This window comes from Vipera ursinii, assembly GCF_947247035.1.
Source record: "Vipera ursinii genome assembly, chromosome: 2".
Taxonomy (NCBI): Eukaryota; Metazoa; Chordata; class Lepidosauria; order Squamata; family Viperidae; genus Vipera; species Vipera ursinii.
This window is the reverse complement of record NC_139513.1, coordinates 249,963,272-249,980,097: the sequence shown is the minus strand read 5'-3', so window position 1 is coordinate 249,980,097 and position 16,826 is coordinate 249,963,272. Positions and strand designations below refer to the sequence as shown.

General features: G+C 33.6%; 1 protein-coding gene across 3 annotated transcripts in view; it reads left to right on the top strand.

Moving 5' to 3' along the window:
• The window catches only part of PPIP5K2 (diphosphoinositol pentakisphosphate kinase 2), a 63,560-nt gene extending 47,400 nt beyond the window's left edge, over positions 1–16,160 (top strand). The window contains exons 25-31 of one of the 3 annotated variants that reach the window (XM_083354543.1): positions 1,835–1,996; positions 3,202–3,271; positions 5,573–5,692; positions 6,438–6,500; positions 10,313–10,462; positions 11,829–11,957; positions 13,829–16,160. In XM_083354543.1, coding sequence (XP_083210669.1) covers positions 1,835–1,996; positions 3,202–3,271; positions 5,573–5,692; positions 6,438–6,500; positions 10,313–10,462; positions 11,829–11,957; positions 13,829–13,860 — 726 coding nt within the window. In that variant the 3' untranslated portion in view covers positions 13,861–16,160. The remainder of the gene's footprint in view (positions 1–1,834; positions 1,997–3,201; positions 3,272–5,572; positions 5,693–6,437; positions 6,501–10,312; positions 10,463–11,828; positions 11,958–13,828) is intronic. The other 2 variants (XM_083354541.1, XM_083354542.1) reach the window with 2 other exon arrangements.
• The last annotated feature ends 666 nt before the right edge of the window (positions 16,161–16,826 follow it).

Here is a 16,826-nt window from a genome sequence, read left to right as displayed (position 1 = left end):
CAGGAACTATCCAAGCGGTTGCCTTCAGCAAACCAGCCCTCCCACACATTCCCCTTATATAGAGTTCAGGGCGTGGCTTCTCTCTGCCTCCTTCCGAGGAGCCCCATTGCCTTCCTCTGTTTACTCCTAATTGACTGCCTCCTGCGTCGGGCGTCCTTGAACAGGGCCAGCTGTGGGTCATCTTCATCCACGCTGTCAGGCTCACACAGCTGGGTCTCCATGGTGACCAAGTGGGAGGGGCCTGGCTGAGGGCTCTCATCAGCAAGATCTTCAACCCCCTCAGCAAGGTCTTCAACACCCCCCTCCTCCTCCTCTGAGTCGTCCGACCCAACTGCCGAACCCACAGGCTGACCCTGAATCACAACATAATGTGCTTTGCACACATTGCACACTTCCATTTTGAAGCCAGTAACTGTTGCTGCAGACGTCTCCAAATCTTTACTTGTAGGGGCTCTTCCTTCTGTCCATTGACAATTCAGTGTTAGCTCTTGTGACATAAACTTCTATTTTCCAACAATTGCTGTACATAATGTATGTCTTGTTATTTTGAGCCCTCCTATCTTTCATCTAGCAATTGCACTGAATTCTTTTGACATAAGAACACTTCTTAGTTAGCTGGTCTGTTGTAACCAAATTCTGTAACCTGTCCTTCCTTTACTATATTTCCATAGCATTTGTCGCTTACAATAATGGGAAAATGTATTACTATAATAGCATAAATACTTTTATTAAATTTCAACAGCTTATAATTTGTAATAATATATGAATATTTTTGAAACATGCTTTCTTTCAGGATGCAAAAAGATCTGCTATAACAGTATTATACCTATCCTCTCTAGTTTTTGATTTATACATGTGAGTTCTATTAGTTCTATACCAATTAAAATCTTTATTTACTGAAGGTAGTTATTTGAAACTTAAATATGGAAGCCTGAAAATATTGTTACAGTTACACTTTATTACATTTCTTTTGAAGGCATCGTTTGTATACATTTAAAGGATATTGTCAAATTCTTTTCATCTCAAAGAAAAATACTGAAAAATCTTATTTAAAATAAAATATTTTTGTTACAAACATATTTCATAAAATGACTTCTACTCACTTTTTCTCTAGATCCTGAGATTGTTACCATCAGTGTATATCGACATAAATTATTTGTAATTTTGTCATTTATAAACAAAAAATGTTATTTTTTTAAAGAAAATATTCCTTGTGAACTTGATCTTGATACTTAATACTTAACAATCTTTCAAGTGATCTACTGTATTGAGATTTACGTGTATGGAACATTGTTGATGTGGAAGTTTTTTTTTACTGGTGACTGATTTGGTTCATTTATCTGCACTTAAAACCAAAAGAAAAATAAGGCTTAACCAGACTATTGATTTCACTGATTTCTAATTAGAAAAAGTTAATAATGTATATCTTCAGCTTTAAGAAGTTATCTGCTACTGCTATCAAAGTTCAGTTATATAATTTCCAAAGAGTTTTTAATTTTATTTCATAAGAATACTCCATTAATGGTAGAAGATGCAGCAAAAGTGTATGTATGTGTTTGTGTGTATGTTTTACCCAGAATTATGTTTATGTCTAAAACACACAGACATACACACACAGTTTTACTCATTTCTGTGTAGACTTTTAAAAATCACTATTAATATTGCTGATGTACCTGAAGCAAAACCAGTAGCTGAATAGTTGCTGATGGGTTTTGTTTGGTTAGAATCGAGCTATTTAGAAAAGAGTGGAACTATATTTTATTTTTTTTATCATTTAGCTCTGACTCTAACGTTGCATGCTTTGCTGTTTTTTTGCCCCCTTTCTCATTTCCAGGAAGAGAGCCCCCTGAGTGTGTCTAGCCCAGAGTGGCTGCATCATACCAGTGGTGTGGGTACTGGGCGTCGAAGACGCAGATCAGGGGAACAAATCACTTCTTCCCCTGTCTCCCCTAAATCATTGGCTTTCACATCCAGTATTTTTGGCTCATGGCAACAGGTTTTTAAACTTTACTTCATTAAACGTTACTGTGCATTCCAAGCAGGAACCAATTGTCTTTAAGGACATCTAATCCCTTGTTCTGGATTTTGTTCAAAGTAAATTACTTCACCTTCCATTAAAATATTATTTTAAAAATAATAGTTACTTCCAAAAATGCCTGGGGGGGAAAAAAGCAAGTGCATGTCTTATTTTTGTTCGCTTTTTCCTACACAATTTTCACTGAACGTATTTGGGTATGGAATTAGTTTCTTTCAGCACTGTATGGATTATTATGGGTTGCAGCCTAATGAAACAGACCTAAGCTCTGGCTTAGCTGTCCTTCAAGGCTTTTTTTCCTAAATAAATAATAGCAGAGCATCTAATTTGGTGGCAGGCAAAACTGAATGATTTGGAAATAATTGGATTATGCTATATTTGGGGTTAGAAATAGATAATATTTTCAGTTGTCATTAACTGTGCAGGAAAAAAAATCATTAGTACTAATCATTATTTTCTCCATACATTAACTGGATATACTTTTCCCCCCTCCCCCCTCTCCTCCTCCTCCTCCTCCTCCTCCTCACAGTACTTCACCCATTGTCGTATAAAATATGCTGAAATGGGAAAATGAATATAATATTGTATATTTAGTTAAATACGTTAGTCCAAAGGCTAATACTTTAAAGCAGTTGTATTGTTTATACTAAACAACGGATGGTGTTCTGTTGTGAAAACTTTTCTTTAAGAAACTGTTGTTTCTATTTGCTCTCGACTTAAAATATTTTGATGTGTAGAGAATAAGTATTAAGTTTTGAACATCAGGAATTCATTCTCGTAGGGCTGCATATGGTTCAGTGATTGTATGGTGACTTCATCAGCCTGTCTGTGTTTCCTTTCCCCCCCCCCCTTCCAATACAGGCGCAGTTTAGGAGTATTCATTTGGTAAACTAAACTAAAATGATCTGTGTTTTCATAATTTTCTTGGTGTCTGTCCTGTTTTATCATGAATGCCTGCTTGCACCACTTCATTGCAAGGATCTCATGAGTGAAATGGAACCCCTTCAGCAATAATTGCATGATCTTTCATATTATGTTGGTATTTCTACTAACCCATTGTATGGCTTTTTAATACTTGTCTGTCTTAGCAGGTGGCTGTTTCAAGTTTAATGGATTCAACCAGCCCATTAGACTGCTTTCCTTATTTATCTCTTTCTTATGTCCAGGCACCATCAGAAAATAATAGTCTTTTTCGACCTCCAAGAACAATTGTGGAGCAAAAGACCAGTAGTATAGGTATGTATATCTAATAAAATCCCAATTTTTTGAAATAGAAGTACCCTGGTTTTAATATTGTTCTGATAAAACTTGTAGGTCTGAAATTTGGCATCACACTAATTTTAATACCAACTGATATTGGATTAATACCAAAAACACTAAGATTATTGGGATGATATTCCTTTGTATCAATTAAGATGCTCTTGAAAATCAAGCCATTCTTATTTTTCTTATTTGCTATCTTCCTTTTTTCTTTAAAACAACAGTAAAAGTTCTTTGCACTACCCCAAATTCCATCAACTACAGCTTTCAGTATATAAACATAGATAGATATTGTAACTGCTGTCTTATAGCACATTTTATTTTAATCCAAATACTGTTTTCTAAATAATACTGCAGAAGGATACTGATTTTATTAAATCATACTTTATGGTATTATCAATATTGAAAGCATTATTGCCTTCTTCATCTAAAAAGATTTCCAGGGCGTGTTACAATAAAAATCAGAAACCAACAAAGCCATTAATTATTTACAGGTTTACAGTAAATGATTTCACAAATCCAAAAAGGGATGATGAAGGAAGAAAGGAAAAAGTAATCACAAGTTACCAGTTTTCAAAGCTAAAATTCTTTTTATACACTCTTTAACTGGGAAAGAGAACCAGCTCAGCGGAACTAGTCTTCTAACAAAGCAAATGTAGAGGCTTTTTAGGCTCAGCATTCACTTCCTGCAACCTAATATGTTGTCAGTAGTACATTGTTGATTATTTGTGTTGTTAGATATAGATGATCTGGTTTGTATAACTTTCAGAACATCCAGAATTATAAATATTGGCAAATAACTTGACAGGTAACCAGTTTAAAATTTCTGTATTTCTCTATTAAATTCTTTAGTCCCTCAATGCAGCCTATTTGGTGTTAAATCATATCAGAAGTTACCTTAGACCACAGGTCTGCAACCCGCGGCTCCGGAGCCGCATGCGGCTCTTTCAGCCGTCTCCTGCGGCTCCCAGTCCTCTGCCATGTGCAGTTTCCCCCCCCCCAAAAAAAAAGTGGGACTAAAAAAGTTCAACCAATCAATTCAAATATGCAGGGTAGGCGCATATCTTGCCTTGGCTCCACTCTTCAGTCAAACCCTGTTCTGCACATGTGCGCATGTACGCGCATGTGCACACATTTTTGCGGCTCCCAGTTTTTCCTTTTGTGAGGGAACCGGTTCCGAGTGGCTCTTTCACTGTTTCAGGTTGCTGACCCCTGCCTTAGACAAATGTATATACATCAGGTGCTCTCGGTTTTTTGAATTTACTTTTTCTAATTTCCAGTCTTCCTCTCTATGCTATATCGTATTGTCAATGTGGAAAAAAAACACCTGATCTACTTATGTGCATAAGTGAAGGTACATCTTTGGTTCCAACATTTTTGCTACAGATGTAGCACTCGTTTACATTGGATGGGTTTCATCATCACAGGTGCTAGTAATGTTTTGCTTTTTGTTAGGTCATCAATGGCTACTGCAACTCCTTGCAGTTATGGGCATATATGGTTAAAGTTATATAGATCAGTTTTCAAATATGGTAGGAAATTTCCCCTGTTACAAGTTCAATTGAGAAACGCATTATATCAATAGTTGAAAAAAATAAATTGCATCTACAGTAGCCTCTTTTGTAACTTTTAAATGTGAATTAGATAGTGTAGATATGCCACAGAAAAAAACCTTGTGTTATTGTATATTAATATTACTTTTTATAAGTAAGTTTTTAGTTATTAGCAAAAATTGTTTTATACAATTTCAATATTAATTTGAAATTAATATATTTTAATACAAGTAGAGTGAATTTAGCTACTGGGTATATTTCATAGGATCCATCTACCAAAGACCCAAATGGATGTAAGCCACAAGCACATTGTTTGATAAATACTCAAGAATTCCAGGAAAATTTGCATACGAATATGTGTTCAGTTCTGCTGTATCTAGAATTCTATCTTCATTTTTTTTCCAGTTCAAGTACAGTTTCTGAAATCTAACCTTTATAATTCCACTCTTTTTATTTTATATTGCCTGCTTTTCCTTTGCCAAGTTTGTTTATCCTTCATTTAAGGACAACCTTATCTTTGGTGAAAAGAACTTTAAACACAAATTATTATAGGAAATTACTGTAAATATCACTAAGATGCTACAAGCATAATGTAAATCTGTCCAAGGCAATGCCACAAGGTGCCTTCTGTGTGGTAAGATCAAAGTGCTTGCATGCTGCATGCATCCCAATATGAATAGAAGAACACCTGGTTTTTGTATGTATTTTCTCTAACTCCCATCAGGGTCTCACTGTGCGAGCCTGTTTAGCACCTCAGTGCTCGGGGGGTCTTCAAGTGCACCTAATCTACAGGATTATGCTCGTACTCATCGTAAAAAGCTGACTTCTTCTGGCTGCATAGATGGTATGTGCACACTTTCGCACATGCATTTACATTTACACATGCCCTCTATATTGCACACTAAGGAAAACTTTAAAAAAGGCCTAAATCTTTTGACTGAGAGGAAAGCTAGGTTATTATTTGGCACTTTAAGTACAGTGAATCTTACTGCTTATTTTTTCAGCATTAGGTTGTGGTTAATGTTTCTTCAGTTCTTCTGTAACATATCTTCTGAATAAAAGCTTTAAGAAATACAATCTATAAAAATATTAATGTTATGAAGTATCACTTCAAAAGTGTTTTGAAAAATGTATTTTGAAAATTCTTGAAATTGGTAAGGAATGAAACAATAAAAATATAGATGTTTTAAAATTATAGTTTAGGCTTTGGACAGTTAATGGAAATGACAGCACAAAATTTTGAATGGTATTGCAATGTTTTCTAACATATTTGAGAATAAAAACACATACACCTTTTTTCTGCTGTCACTACCTGAACATTAAATGCCAATCATGCATAATTTTGTGCATCGAATTTGCAGTTACTCCTTTAAATCCATGCACTCCATTCAAATCCTAGTTAATCTCAAGCAAAAGTTATTTTTAAATCTATCTGGCCTATGCACTTTTTCCAATACCTTTTGCATGCCACTTAATTCTAACCTTTTTTTTAAAATTTCCCTTCTTCCCACCTTCCTGTCTTTTCTTGAAATGTCCCTCTTCTCCGGTAGCTGGTTTGAATTTCAGGTACCTGTTTTTCTCTTTCTCAGACACCACACGTGGTTCTGCTGTTAAAAGGTTTTCTATCACATTTGCTCGACACCCAACCAATGGTATGTTTTGCTTTTATTTAAAAAAAATATTCCCTTGCTTCATCCCTCTCAAAAATGGGATGCATATTATTATTCCACTATCTTTCTACATTCCATCTTAAGCACATAGACATTTATCCAATTATTAGGTATGGCAATTAATTAATCCCTTTTCATATATTAATTTTATTTTTTTTAATTCACACATCAAATCTTTTGGGGAAATAATATGAAAAATTAGTTCAAGTCTAATTATACACATTCATCCAAATGACTGTTGCAATGAATACATCTTAATGTTTTTAAAAACTTTTCTGATCTTAAAGCTCCTTGGACTCTCTTCATAATATTCTTTGCCTTCTTGCTGCATTAGATATTTTCATCCTGAACCTTTGTACCACAGCATAAAAAAATGTCTTGCTAAATCAGATTAAAGTGTATTTTCTTAAGCATTTTGTTTCCAATAGCAACCATCAGGTGGTGTTGAGAATTGCAGAAGGCAAAAAAGAAAAGGCATTTCTACTTCTTTTTGTCTCCAGCACCCCAAGCTACACTGCCTTTAAACTTGGGGTACTGTTTATTTAATTTCATTAACAGTTATTGATAAGAGCACCTTGTTAATTTAAATTGTCATTTAAAATGAAATCTATCAATCATCTTTCTTGAAATTGCATTGCATTAAAATAAAAGTTAAAACAGTACACTATACTAACATTATCATGAGTTGTTTCCCTTATTTAAATCATCTTCCCATTATGATGGAACCGGGTTTTATTTAATCAATATATAGCTGAATTCCCTTCAAGACTGTGAATGAATTCAAAACTGTTCTTGTTGTTAAAATTAAATGTTGGGGGAAAACAGCCTTTTTCAATTCCCATATGAAACATTTTGCACAAACTTTTCCAGAGTGAATCTTTTTATTACAGAAACTGAACTGACTGCCACACAATAATAATGCTCCCTTAGTCCTTAATTCCATATTTTCCAGTACTATTAAGTAAGAAAAAAAATCAATAAGTAAAAAAGAAATGTGGGGTCTTACTGAAGTTACAGAATTATTGTTAACTCTTTGATACACTTGATTATTAGAAACAATCTAAATAACGCAGGAAATACTTGACTTATGATCATAGTTGAGCCTGGAATTTTCGTCATAATTTGTTGTGGTCCGAAGTTGAGTCACCGTATGACTGGACTTGATTTTATGACTGTTTTTACAATGGTTAAGTGACTCACTGTGGTTGTTAAGCAAATTAAATGATTGTTAAGCAAATCACATGTTCATAACTTCAAATCCAGCTTATCCAATGGGTGTTTTTTGCCAGAAAATGGCAAAAAAGTTGTAAAATGTGATCATGTGACCATGGGATAGTGCACCAGGTTGCAAATTGTCAAGCACCTGAACTGTGATTATGTGACCATAGGATGGTGCAGCAATTGTAACTTGAGGATAGTTGTAACTTTTTTTGAGTCCATCATAACTTCAAATGGTTGTTAAGTAACAGTCAGAAAGCAAGGACTACCTGTAACAGGTCTACTTTAGTTATGAAAAATATTTTTGAAGACATTTTGTATATATTTTAAATACTTTATGGATTTGGAAATTTGTTTGGAACATGTGAAAACATGTTTGAGCTCTAAAATTAAGCCAACTAAAAAGAGAGAGAAGCTTAATGCAATAATGCAAAGCAACAACGTTGGATTTTTAATGTTAACTATTACATATTTACATAAGCAAGAAAATTCTAATAGCTAAATACATTTCACCTAAATTATGTTCTTAATATACTTTGTATATTATGCACAACTATATTACAAAGCTTTCTCTGATCTATTAAATATGTTTCTAAGTATCTTTAATAAATTATTGTATGCTTTAGGTATTCATTTGAATGTTAAAGATATTTTTGATACATTGGTACTGACTCTTAGAGACAGGTGTGGTTTATTGTCTTTTCTTCACCTTTTCATTGGAGCCTCTCTTTCTCTTGACTTTGGTAACCCTAACCTTTTTTTCAGTCTTTCCCTTTTTTTTCATCTTGAGTAAAAGAAATACGGTGAAATCAGTACCTACTGACAGTGCTTTACCTTTTCTGGGCCTCTGTGCAGAGCATCCAGACCTCTATAGGTGCTGGTCGGTTTCCTCTGAGGAATTTCTAGGCTTCAGTGGTACGTCTTTATAGCTTACAAATGTAAGACGGCAGGGTGGCTTTCTCTTGCTGCGCTAACCCTTTCATTGTCTTCCATTTTGAGATAGAGGTATATCTTGCAATAAAAATCACCCTAGAACTATTGTTTAATTAAAAGCTGGGCTTGTTTTTAAGACATTAACTTAAGAAAGAAGTTTTCTTTTTCTTTTCACAGAAACAGCCTCTTAGGAAATATCTAAGAGCATTTGATAATTAGATAATAGAACTGCTAAAGGTTGAGTATTTGCGTGACTACTCTATAGCCAAGGAAAGATACTAATTATAACACAATTTTCCTCTACATTTTTTCCAAGGTACTGATATCTAAGCATTTGGATAGGCATGAGCTCTTTAAGAGAAAAAATAGTTTGTTATAAAATTCCTTCTTGTAATCCTGGAGTTACTTGTGCTTATAGATTTTTCTCTGGTAAAGAAAAGCTGCAGTTCTTGTGGAATTTACTGTAATGCAAAGAAAGGGTTTGCGCTTGCCTGCATGTATACTGTTGTAGTTTATTTTACCAAGCATTAAATACAATTAATTTGAATTATCCATAGAAACTTAATTGCTACAATTAAACCAAATGCCTAAATATCCTTAATAAATATTACTTTACATATGAAATATTACAGGTTTTTAAAAAAATGAGGCAAAAGTGATATTGAAATCATTGATAGATTGTGTTAACATTAATATTACATTTTAAATGTGTCCTTGTTTTTGAAATAAATGCCTTGAAAATAATTTAGAGATCTAAATTATTGAATGAAATACAGTTTCATTCTTTAAACAATATAATATATGGACATCATTTTGTGGGCCACTGTCATAATCAGTTCATGAAATTCCTTTAAATCTCACATGTATGTCTGTATGTATACATATACACAAAATCAACTATTTGTTTATTTGTTAAGTTTTCTTATTAAATAGTAGAATACCTATAGTTTTGTCTAAAATAATTATATAATTAATGAGGCAAGTATTATTTAACACATGTAAAGTCTTGCATGTTGATATTTTATGAAAGGAGCTTTCTTAAATTTTAACTCAGAATTGTATAATTTAAAACCTTCCAAATTATTTTCAAATGTGGGTGGGAAACAGTTTCATAGGATATATTTCAACATTAACTTAACTAATTCTTAAATAGGTCTTTTGCTAAAATGCATATATATGTGACTGTAAGATTACAGCTATGTAAGTTATGGATAAATTGCTAATTTAAATATGCATGTTCTATTAAGATTATATAGAATTATAAGCTTCATGTGAAATAACCTCTGAATCCTTTGGTCTAAGTATTGCTTTAGTTTGTGAAGTGGTCAGTGTATTTATATGTATTTATATACTTGAGTGATTTTTGGCCATTCTTTATTCTCCTGTTTGACGTGTACTATCTCTGAAAATTTACACTGTAGAATCAGGCAAAATTTTGGAACTACTTTTGATGAGAACAAAAGAATTGTCAAAATCAGAAAATTGCTCTGTTGAAACATATTTCACTACACATGGCCTCGGGTACTTTTTTTTTCCTATTGTACCTTTAAACTTTTGTAGATCACTTTACTACCCAAAAAAAAAAAGAATTCAGTGCTTCAGGGCTTTTATGGTAAAAATCTGTGGTTTTTTTTCTTTTTTAGGCTTTGAATTATATTCCATGGTGCCTTCAATTTGTCCTCTAGAAACTCTCCATAACTCCTTGTCTTTAAAGCAAGTGGATGAATTTCTTGCCTCAATTACAGCCTCAACCTCGTGTGAAAATTTTCCACGTACATCTACAGCTTCCTTTCGTAATTATTTACTATACATTCTATTTTTCAAACTGCAAAACATTGCTAAGTGTAGACAAATCATTAAAAATGAGAATTAGCACTTTGAGTTCCTTACGTATCTCTTTATATACTTAAGGTTTAGAAGAACAGAATCTAAGACACAGATACTGTACAAAACAATGTCTAAGATAAACAAAATTCAGATTACAGAAGGGGCTACCTTACAATTGTATTAATTTGCTTGTTTGTTTGTATAGATTTAATTTTAAAAAACCTTGATTCCAAACAATGCAGGGTACATATTCCATCCTAAGGCCTGTTGAAAAAACTCATTTTGATGGCCAGACCTTTAGTGGATGCCAGACAATTTCCAAACAAATATGCATTTCTTATTTTTCCTTTGCTTTAGGATTTTGATAGATTTGCTCAGCTGAAACTTGCTTAACAATACTATAACATTGCCAAATTTATGTGTTTAGAATATATAATAACAAAGGTTATTTCCACCTCTACAAATACTGAAGATCCCCATAATCTTAAGTTGCTTGTATTATTCCATCCACAGCAACAATCTCTTGTTCAAGACTACTTTTTCAATCAGCTTCACCTACATCTGAAGGCTCAAGAGAACTTACAAACTTTTCCATGTACCAACTTATATGATATTGCAATTACAATATCACATAAGCCTTCCCATTACGGTTGCAAATTTTGACGGTTGTCAAGTGAGAGAACTATGCCGTAATTTTAGACATGGGTTGTAAGTCCATTTGGTCATAATTTTGAACAGTCGAAGTAATATCATAAGGTAGTATCATAAGGTGTGGATTATGAGAGAAAGACCCAGATTTAACTCCACGGAAACTCACTAGAAGATAATATATAATGTATAGTGTCTGGAACTCCTGAAAGAACAAGAGATAAATCTAATGAATTTTAAAAAAAAGAATAAACCTATAGCCAAATGTACAACAGTAAACAATATCCAGCTGCTTATACTGATGACTGAAAATTCCAGAAAGTGTACTTCCACTACCATTCCAAAGACGATCTGTCCAGTGTTTCAATGATGTGGTTCATGATCTAAGGGAGATTGAGTAATTTTATTGCCTAAAGATTCACATAGACATAGAATAACAGTTAGAAGGGACCTTGGCGGTCATCTAGTCTGACCCTCTGCTCAAGCAGGAGAGTCTATACCATTTCAGACAAATGGCTCTCCAGTCTCTTCTTGAAAGCCTCCACTGATGGGGCACCCACAACTTCTGAAGGCAAGCCATTCCACAGGTTGATTGTTCTCTACTGAGGAAATTTCTCCGTAGCAGTGCTAAAAAAAATAATGTGGTTTTGTTACAGAACTTATCCTGCCCCATTAATCTTTTAGGTTCTCCATCATTTATTGAATCCATTACAGAAAGAAAGTGTTCTTTAAATACATATACCCCTGCTAAAATCCAACCAACAACATTTGAAGACTTTGCAGGGCGGAGATCTGTTGAGCGAAGCCCCTCAGGTAAGTAATGCTTGAAAAAGTTTAAATGTTCTCATATCAGTAAGCTTTTAATTGGTCATACTTTTAACAATCAAATTTATATACTTTTAATCTAATTAAAATCTTTACAAACCTGATTTTCTGTTTTATCTGATCAGCATTGAATTAAAAAGATGAGAAATGTTTTATTAGGCAAAACCTTTTTACTTTAACTGATAACATATAAGTACAGGTAGTCCTCAACGTACAGCCACAAGTGAGATAACAATCTTCAGTTATTAAGTGAAACAGTCATTAAGCAAAATATTACAACTCATTTATTTAACAAATGCAGTCCTAGCACTCCTGGTTGTGGTCATTAAGCAATCTCCTGGATCAAGTGGACAGAGCAAAAAGAGTGTTTTATATCGAGTTGTATCCCTCCAATAAGCTACTCTTTTCCTGTCAAAGAACTGCCTGCTGGAGGAATTCTGCCTTGTTCTCAAAAAAGGCTGTCTGAAAAAGGTCCATCCAAAAATCCCAGCAGAATTTTGGCATAATTATTGAGTTTTTGCAGCCAGCCTCCCAAGATCAGAAGACATATGCTGCATTGTCCTGCAAAGATTGGGTAAAAATGGTCCACCCTTAAATCCAAGCAGGATTTTGGCATGGAGTGTTTTCAGCAGTCAGCCCCCATAACCTTTAGTTTCTGGGGGCTGCCTGCAAACACCTCATGCTGCAAATGGATTTTGGCATGGACCATTTCCACCCAGCCCCCAGAAACCAGAGGGAGTTCTTGTGACCTCCCCTGCTGTCTTCCCCATTGACTTTCTAGGGAAGACAGCAAGAAATATTGCAAATGGTGATCACATGATTGCGGGGCACTTGATGGTAATGTGTGAATAGGTTGCCAGTAACTAGATTGCAATCATGATCACAGACATTGCAACAGCCGTAACTGCACGCATTGTCTCTTTACATCGTAATTTTGAACAATCAGTGAACAAATTGTTGTTAACCAAGGACTATCTGTGTTTACAATTGTGCTTAATACACAAATGGAAAAAATAGTTTGACCTATGGAAGTGATACTGTACATAAAAGAAACTCTTCTAAACTCCCTTTTTAAAAATGTTTTTGCTTGCACCAGTGACTTGAAAAAGTTGAAAAAAGAGTTGCTCTAAAGTACTGTATAATAATCATGTTTAATATGAAGCTTGGCACATTTTTCAGACTCTTTTACTTAGTTTGAATGCTCCAGAAGTAGTGTTCCCCATATGTTGCAGATCTTGATTTAACTGACTATAGTTGAAAGTATTTTGTGTGATGTTGCTCATAATATCTTGACTTATTTACTATCTATCATTTGCCAGAACTGTTCAGTTTGCTTCCAGTCCTTTTCATTTCTTGGGATTCTATTAAATATTGCAAGTTCAGATTAAAAGCCACATGTGAGGCCAATTATGTAAACATTTCTGTAAGTTATGTGTAGTTATAATTTTAAGTTTAGTGGAGGATTACCAATTTTTAAATTGATATATGATGTAAAACACATATCCAGAAGTTTTAGTTCTAAGAATGATTCAAAAAAGTGGATAAACACACATTTAAATAATTGAAAAAATTGAGTAAACTCTTGATCTAGTCAGGTTTGGCAAGGAGCTTAGTTTTAAGCATTGAAAGGACTTTCAGCTGTTCTGATTTAGTTTTGCTCATAAAACATAAGCATGTATTTTAATGGTGTGCAAAACACCATTCTGAATTTAAACCCAGTTATTTATAGTACAATGCAAGTTTCAGACGGACTAGTTGTTAGAGAAAATTTTTGAACTCATTTGTAGAAATTGTTTTGAATTCAGAGTGAGTTATGAGGTGTTAAAATTTGACTGAAATAATATTTTGTTTCTGTACAGATGCCACTTGCTCTTCAGTTCCTGATATTTGACTACCATTAGAAGACAAAAAGGATTTAAATAATACTAGTGTGTTGTTAGTAGTAAAATGCTTTCTGAAAAGGAATTAAGCACTTCAGTCAAAACTTGAAGGAACACTTCATTGCCTCTTCTATAACGAACAAATCCTTAAAGAAAAAGACAGTTTTTGAAATCATATTTGCCACACAGTGTGTGTTTCATTGTATATCAAATAATTTCTGGAATGTATAAGTTGTATATTTTTCAGGTTGAAGGTGACTTCCTTTCTAAAATATAAAAAGCAACAAAGTTTACACTTGTAATTTTAAGGTACCAATATCTTAAATGTAAAAACTGCACAAAATATTTCCATCATTGTTGTCTAAAATATGCGCACAATGCAAAACCAAAACAGCCTAGCATAGTAGTTTGTATTGCAGATACAGCTAGCAAGAGAGAGAAGACAAAAATATTTTTAAACGGCTGTTATTTGGAGATAGATTTACAATAGGCCTTTTAAAAGTTTACAATAAGCCTTTTTTCACTACCAAGAAATATTAACATGGCTTTGGTTAATGGCTACTTTTCTGAATACTGATCCCTAAGCTAGAATTTAGCAACTTATACTTTATTTCTGGTACACATGAATGTTGTTTGACTTACAGATGAAAACTGTTTAGGTTCTTGGACTTTGAAAATGCAAGGAAAATTGAACAACCTGTTGTAGAAACTAATACTCTAAAGCTAATGTGTCATATATTTGGAGTCATGTAAGGACTAATAGCATCTACTGTATATAATATTGTACAATTGTATCGTTAAAAGTTAAGTTTGGTTTCAGTTCACAGATCAGCTTCACTGAAAATTTATTCTAACTTGACAAGAGTCAGGGCCAGGAAAAACAAATTAAAAAGAAAACATTTTAATGCTAATGTATTTTATTTCCATTTCATGCATGCTCACTACTAAGTTAAAAACTCATTCTCATCCTATGTCAATTATTTTCTCTGTCAGCAGCAGTTGTATAGGGAACAAAATCTTGGTGTTAACTCCATTCTGTTCAGTCTTTCGTCTGTCAAATGCAAGGTTTAGATTGTAATCTCTCTCCATGCTTCAATTTAAATATGGTTTCTGGAAGCATTGCATCCTTTCCTATTATATCGAGGTACCTCTAGTGAGATTTCTTAGCTAAAGTTGCACTGTCCAAAAGGTCATGTACTCATAAATTAGTATCTTGCCCGAAGCAGACACCTGTGCTCAGTCTTGGTATAGAAGTACCTCTTACTTTTTCCTATTTGAACATGAGGCATTTTGGGAGTCAGTCATGGACAGTATATGCATGATTTACCACATTGTTTGTTTACATCAATATCTAGAATTTGTGCAAGTGTATTCTAACCTATGCTTTAGTATAGGGCATGAATTAATTTTGATTGCATTATTTATGAATTTATTTCCTGTTTACATACTCTCCAAAGGTTCTTTTTTTAAAAAAAAAATGTTTGCAACAAAGGTTTCTGCAGAACACTGTTTAAAAGTATATTCCTATAAAAGGTTAACAGGGCTTTAGAAAAGCAGAAACAGCTGGTCTGTTTACATTCATGATTGTAATTTTATATATCTGTACATGCTGTCATTTGTCTGTTTTCAAATGAAAAGAAGTTGCAACAGAACTAATTCTATGAAATTAACTGTTTCATCACTGAATGTATGGGGATAACCCCATATAGAAAATAGGCATATCACTGATCTTTTAATCATGCCTACTGGCGGACAATGTTTAAAGATAATAATCAGCATTATCAGATCTCCCAAAAACTGGAACTGTGATTTTTTAAAAAAAATATTCAGGTTTGTCAACATCTATATATTAATTGTCTTTTGACTTACCATATGTATCCTGTTCAGTTATTGAATGGTTCATATATTTTCAGTCTGCAGTAACTCTGTAATTTATGAATGGCAATATTTTCCTTTATGCTGCAAGAGGCCTGGATGGAGTGCCTTTATAAGAATAAAAATACTTCTCGTTCAGTAATTTTCCATAAAAGTGTAATTGCTTATAAAGCTTGCCATGGCATTGCTGTGCATATTATGTGGGATTATATAAGCAATTTTTAATTATTAAGATACCAAATATATGATGGGTTCAAAGTTCTCATTGCATTCTAAAATACAAGTTTTTAATATGGACAATGTTTGTCTTGCTCACCTATGAATGTATATGTTATATTTCTTTTTCTATACAAAATGTTTATGTGTAACATTCCAGTCAACCAAAGAATAAAAATTGAACGTGCTCTTGAATAAAAGAGAGTCTGCAAAAAACCAGCATCCATTCTACTTGATCTTTTACAGGATTTTTTTATTGCTATTCATGCTTATACATGCTGGACAAGGGTCAACAATTCAAGCGGTATTGGACTTAGTTCATTTGTGGCTATATAGAGTTGATAGGCTGAATCCTCTTTTAATTCTGCCTCCAGGTTCTGCCACTCCTTCTCCTACAAAATAGTGTATTGAAAATAGCTCTTCTATATTCAAATCAAAATGATATGACACTTTGGTATAAATCTATGCATTAGTATAAATAAAGGGAACACCTCACTATGAGCCACAGTGCAAAATATGAGGGATAAGCTCTTAATTGACAGATACACGTAATATTCTGGATGTTTTTCAGGATATCTTGTTCTTCAACTATCTGAAAGGATGTGACATTAGATCAGAACCTTTAACCATTACATAAGAGTGCCAAACACACAGTAATGAATGGAAATTATAGGAAAGCAGATTGATTATAAGAACCCCATTTCCTAGCTATTAGAACAATTTAACAATAGATCCAATTAATCAAATAGTTGTGGGTTCTCTTCCCCGAATCTGCTCAAGCAAAGCTTAGGCAGTGATCTATGCAGAATGTTTGCTTTGATGTTGTTAGTGACAAGGGAGTTGGATTCAAAATGTTAAATGGTCTCCTGTAATTCTACAAAGATGG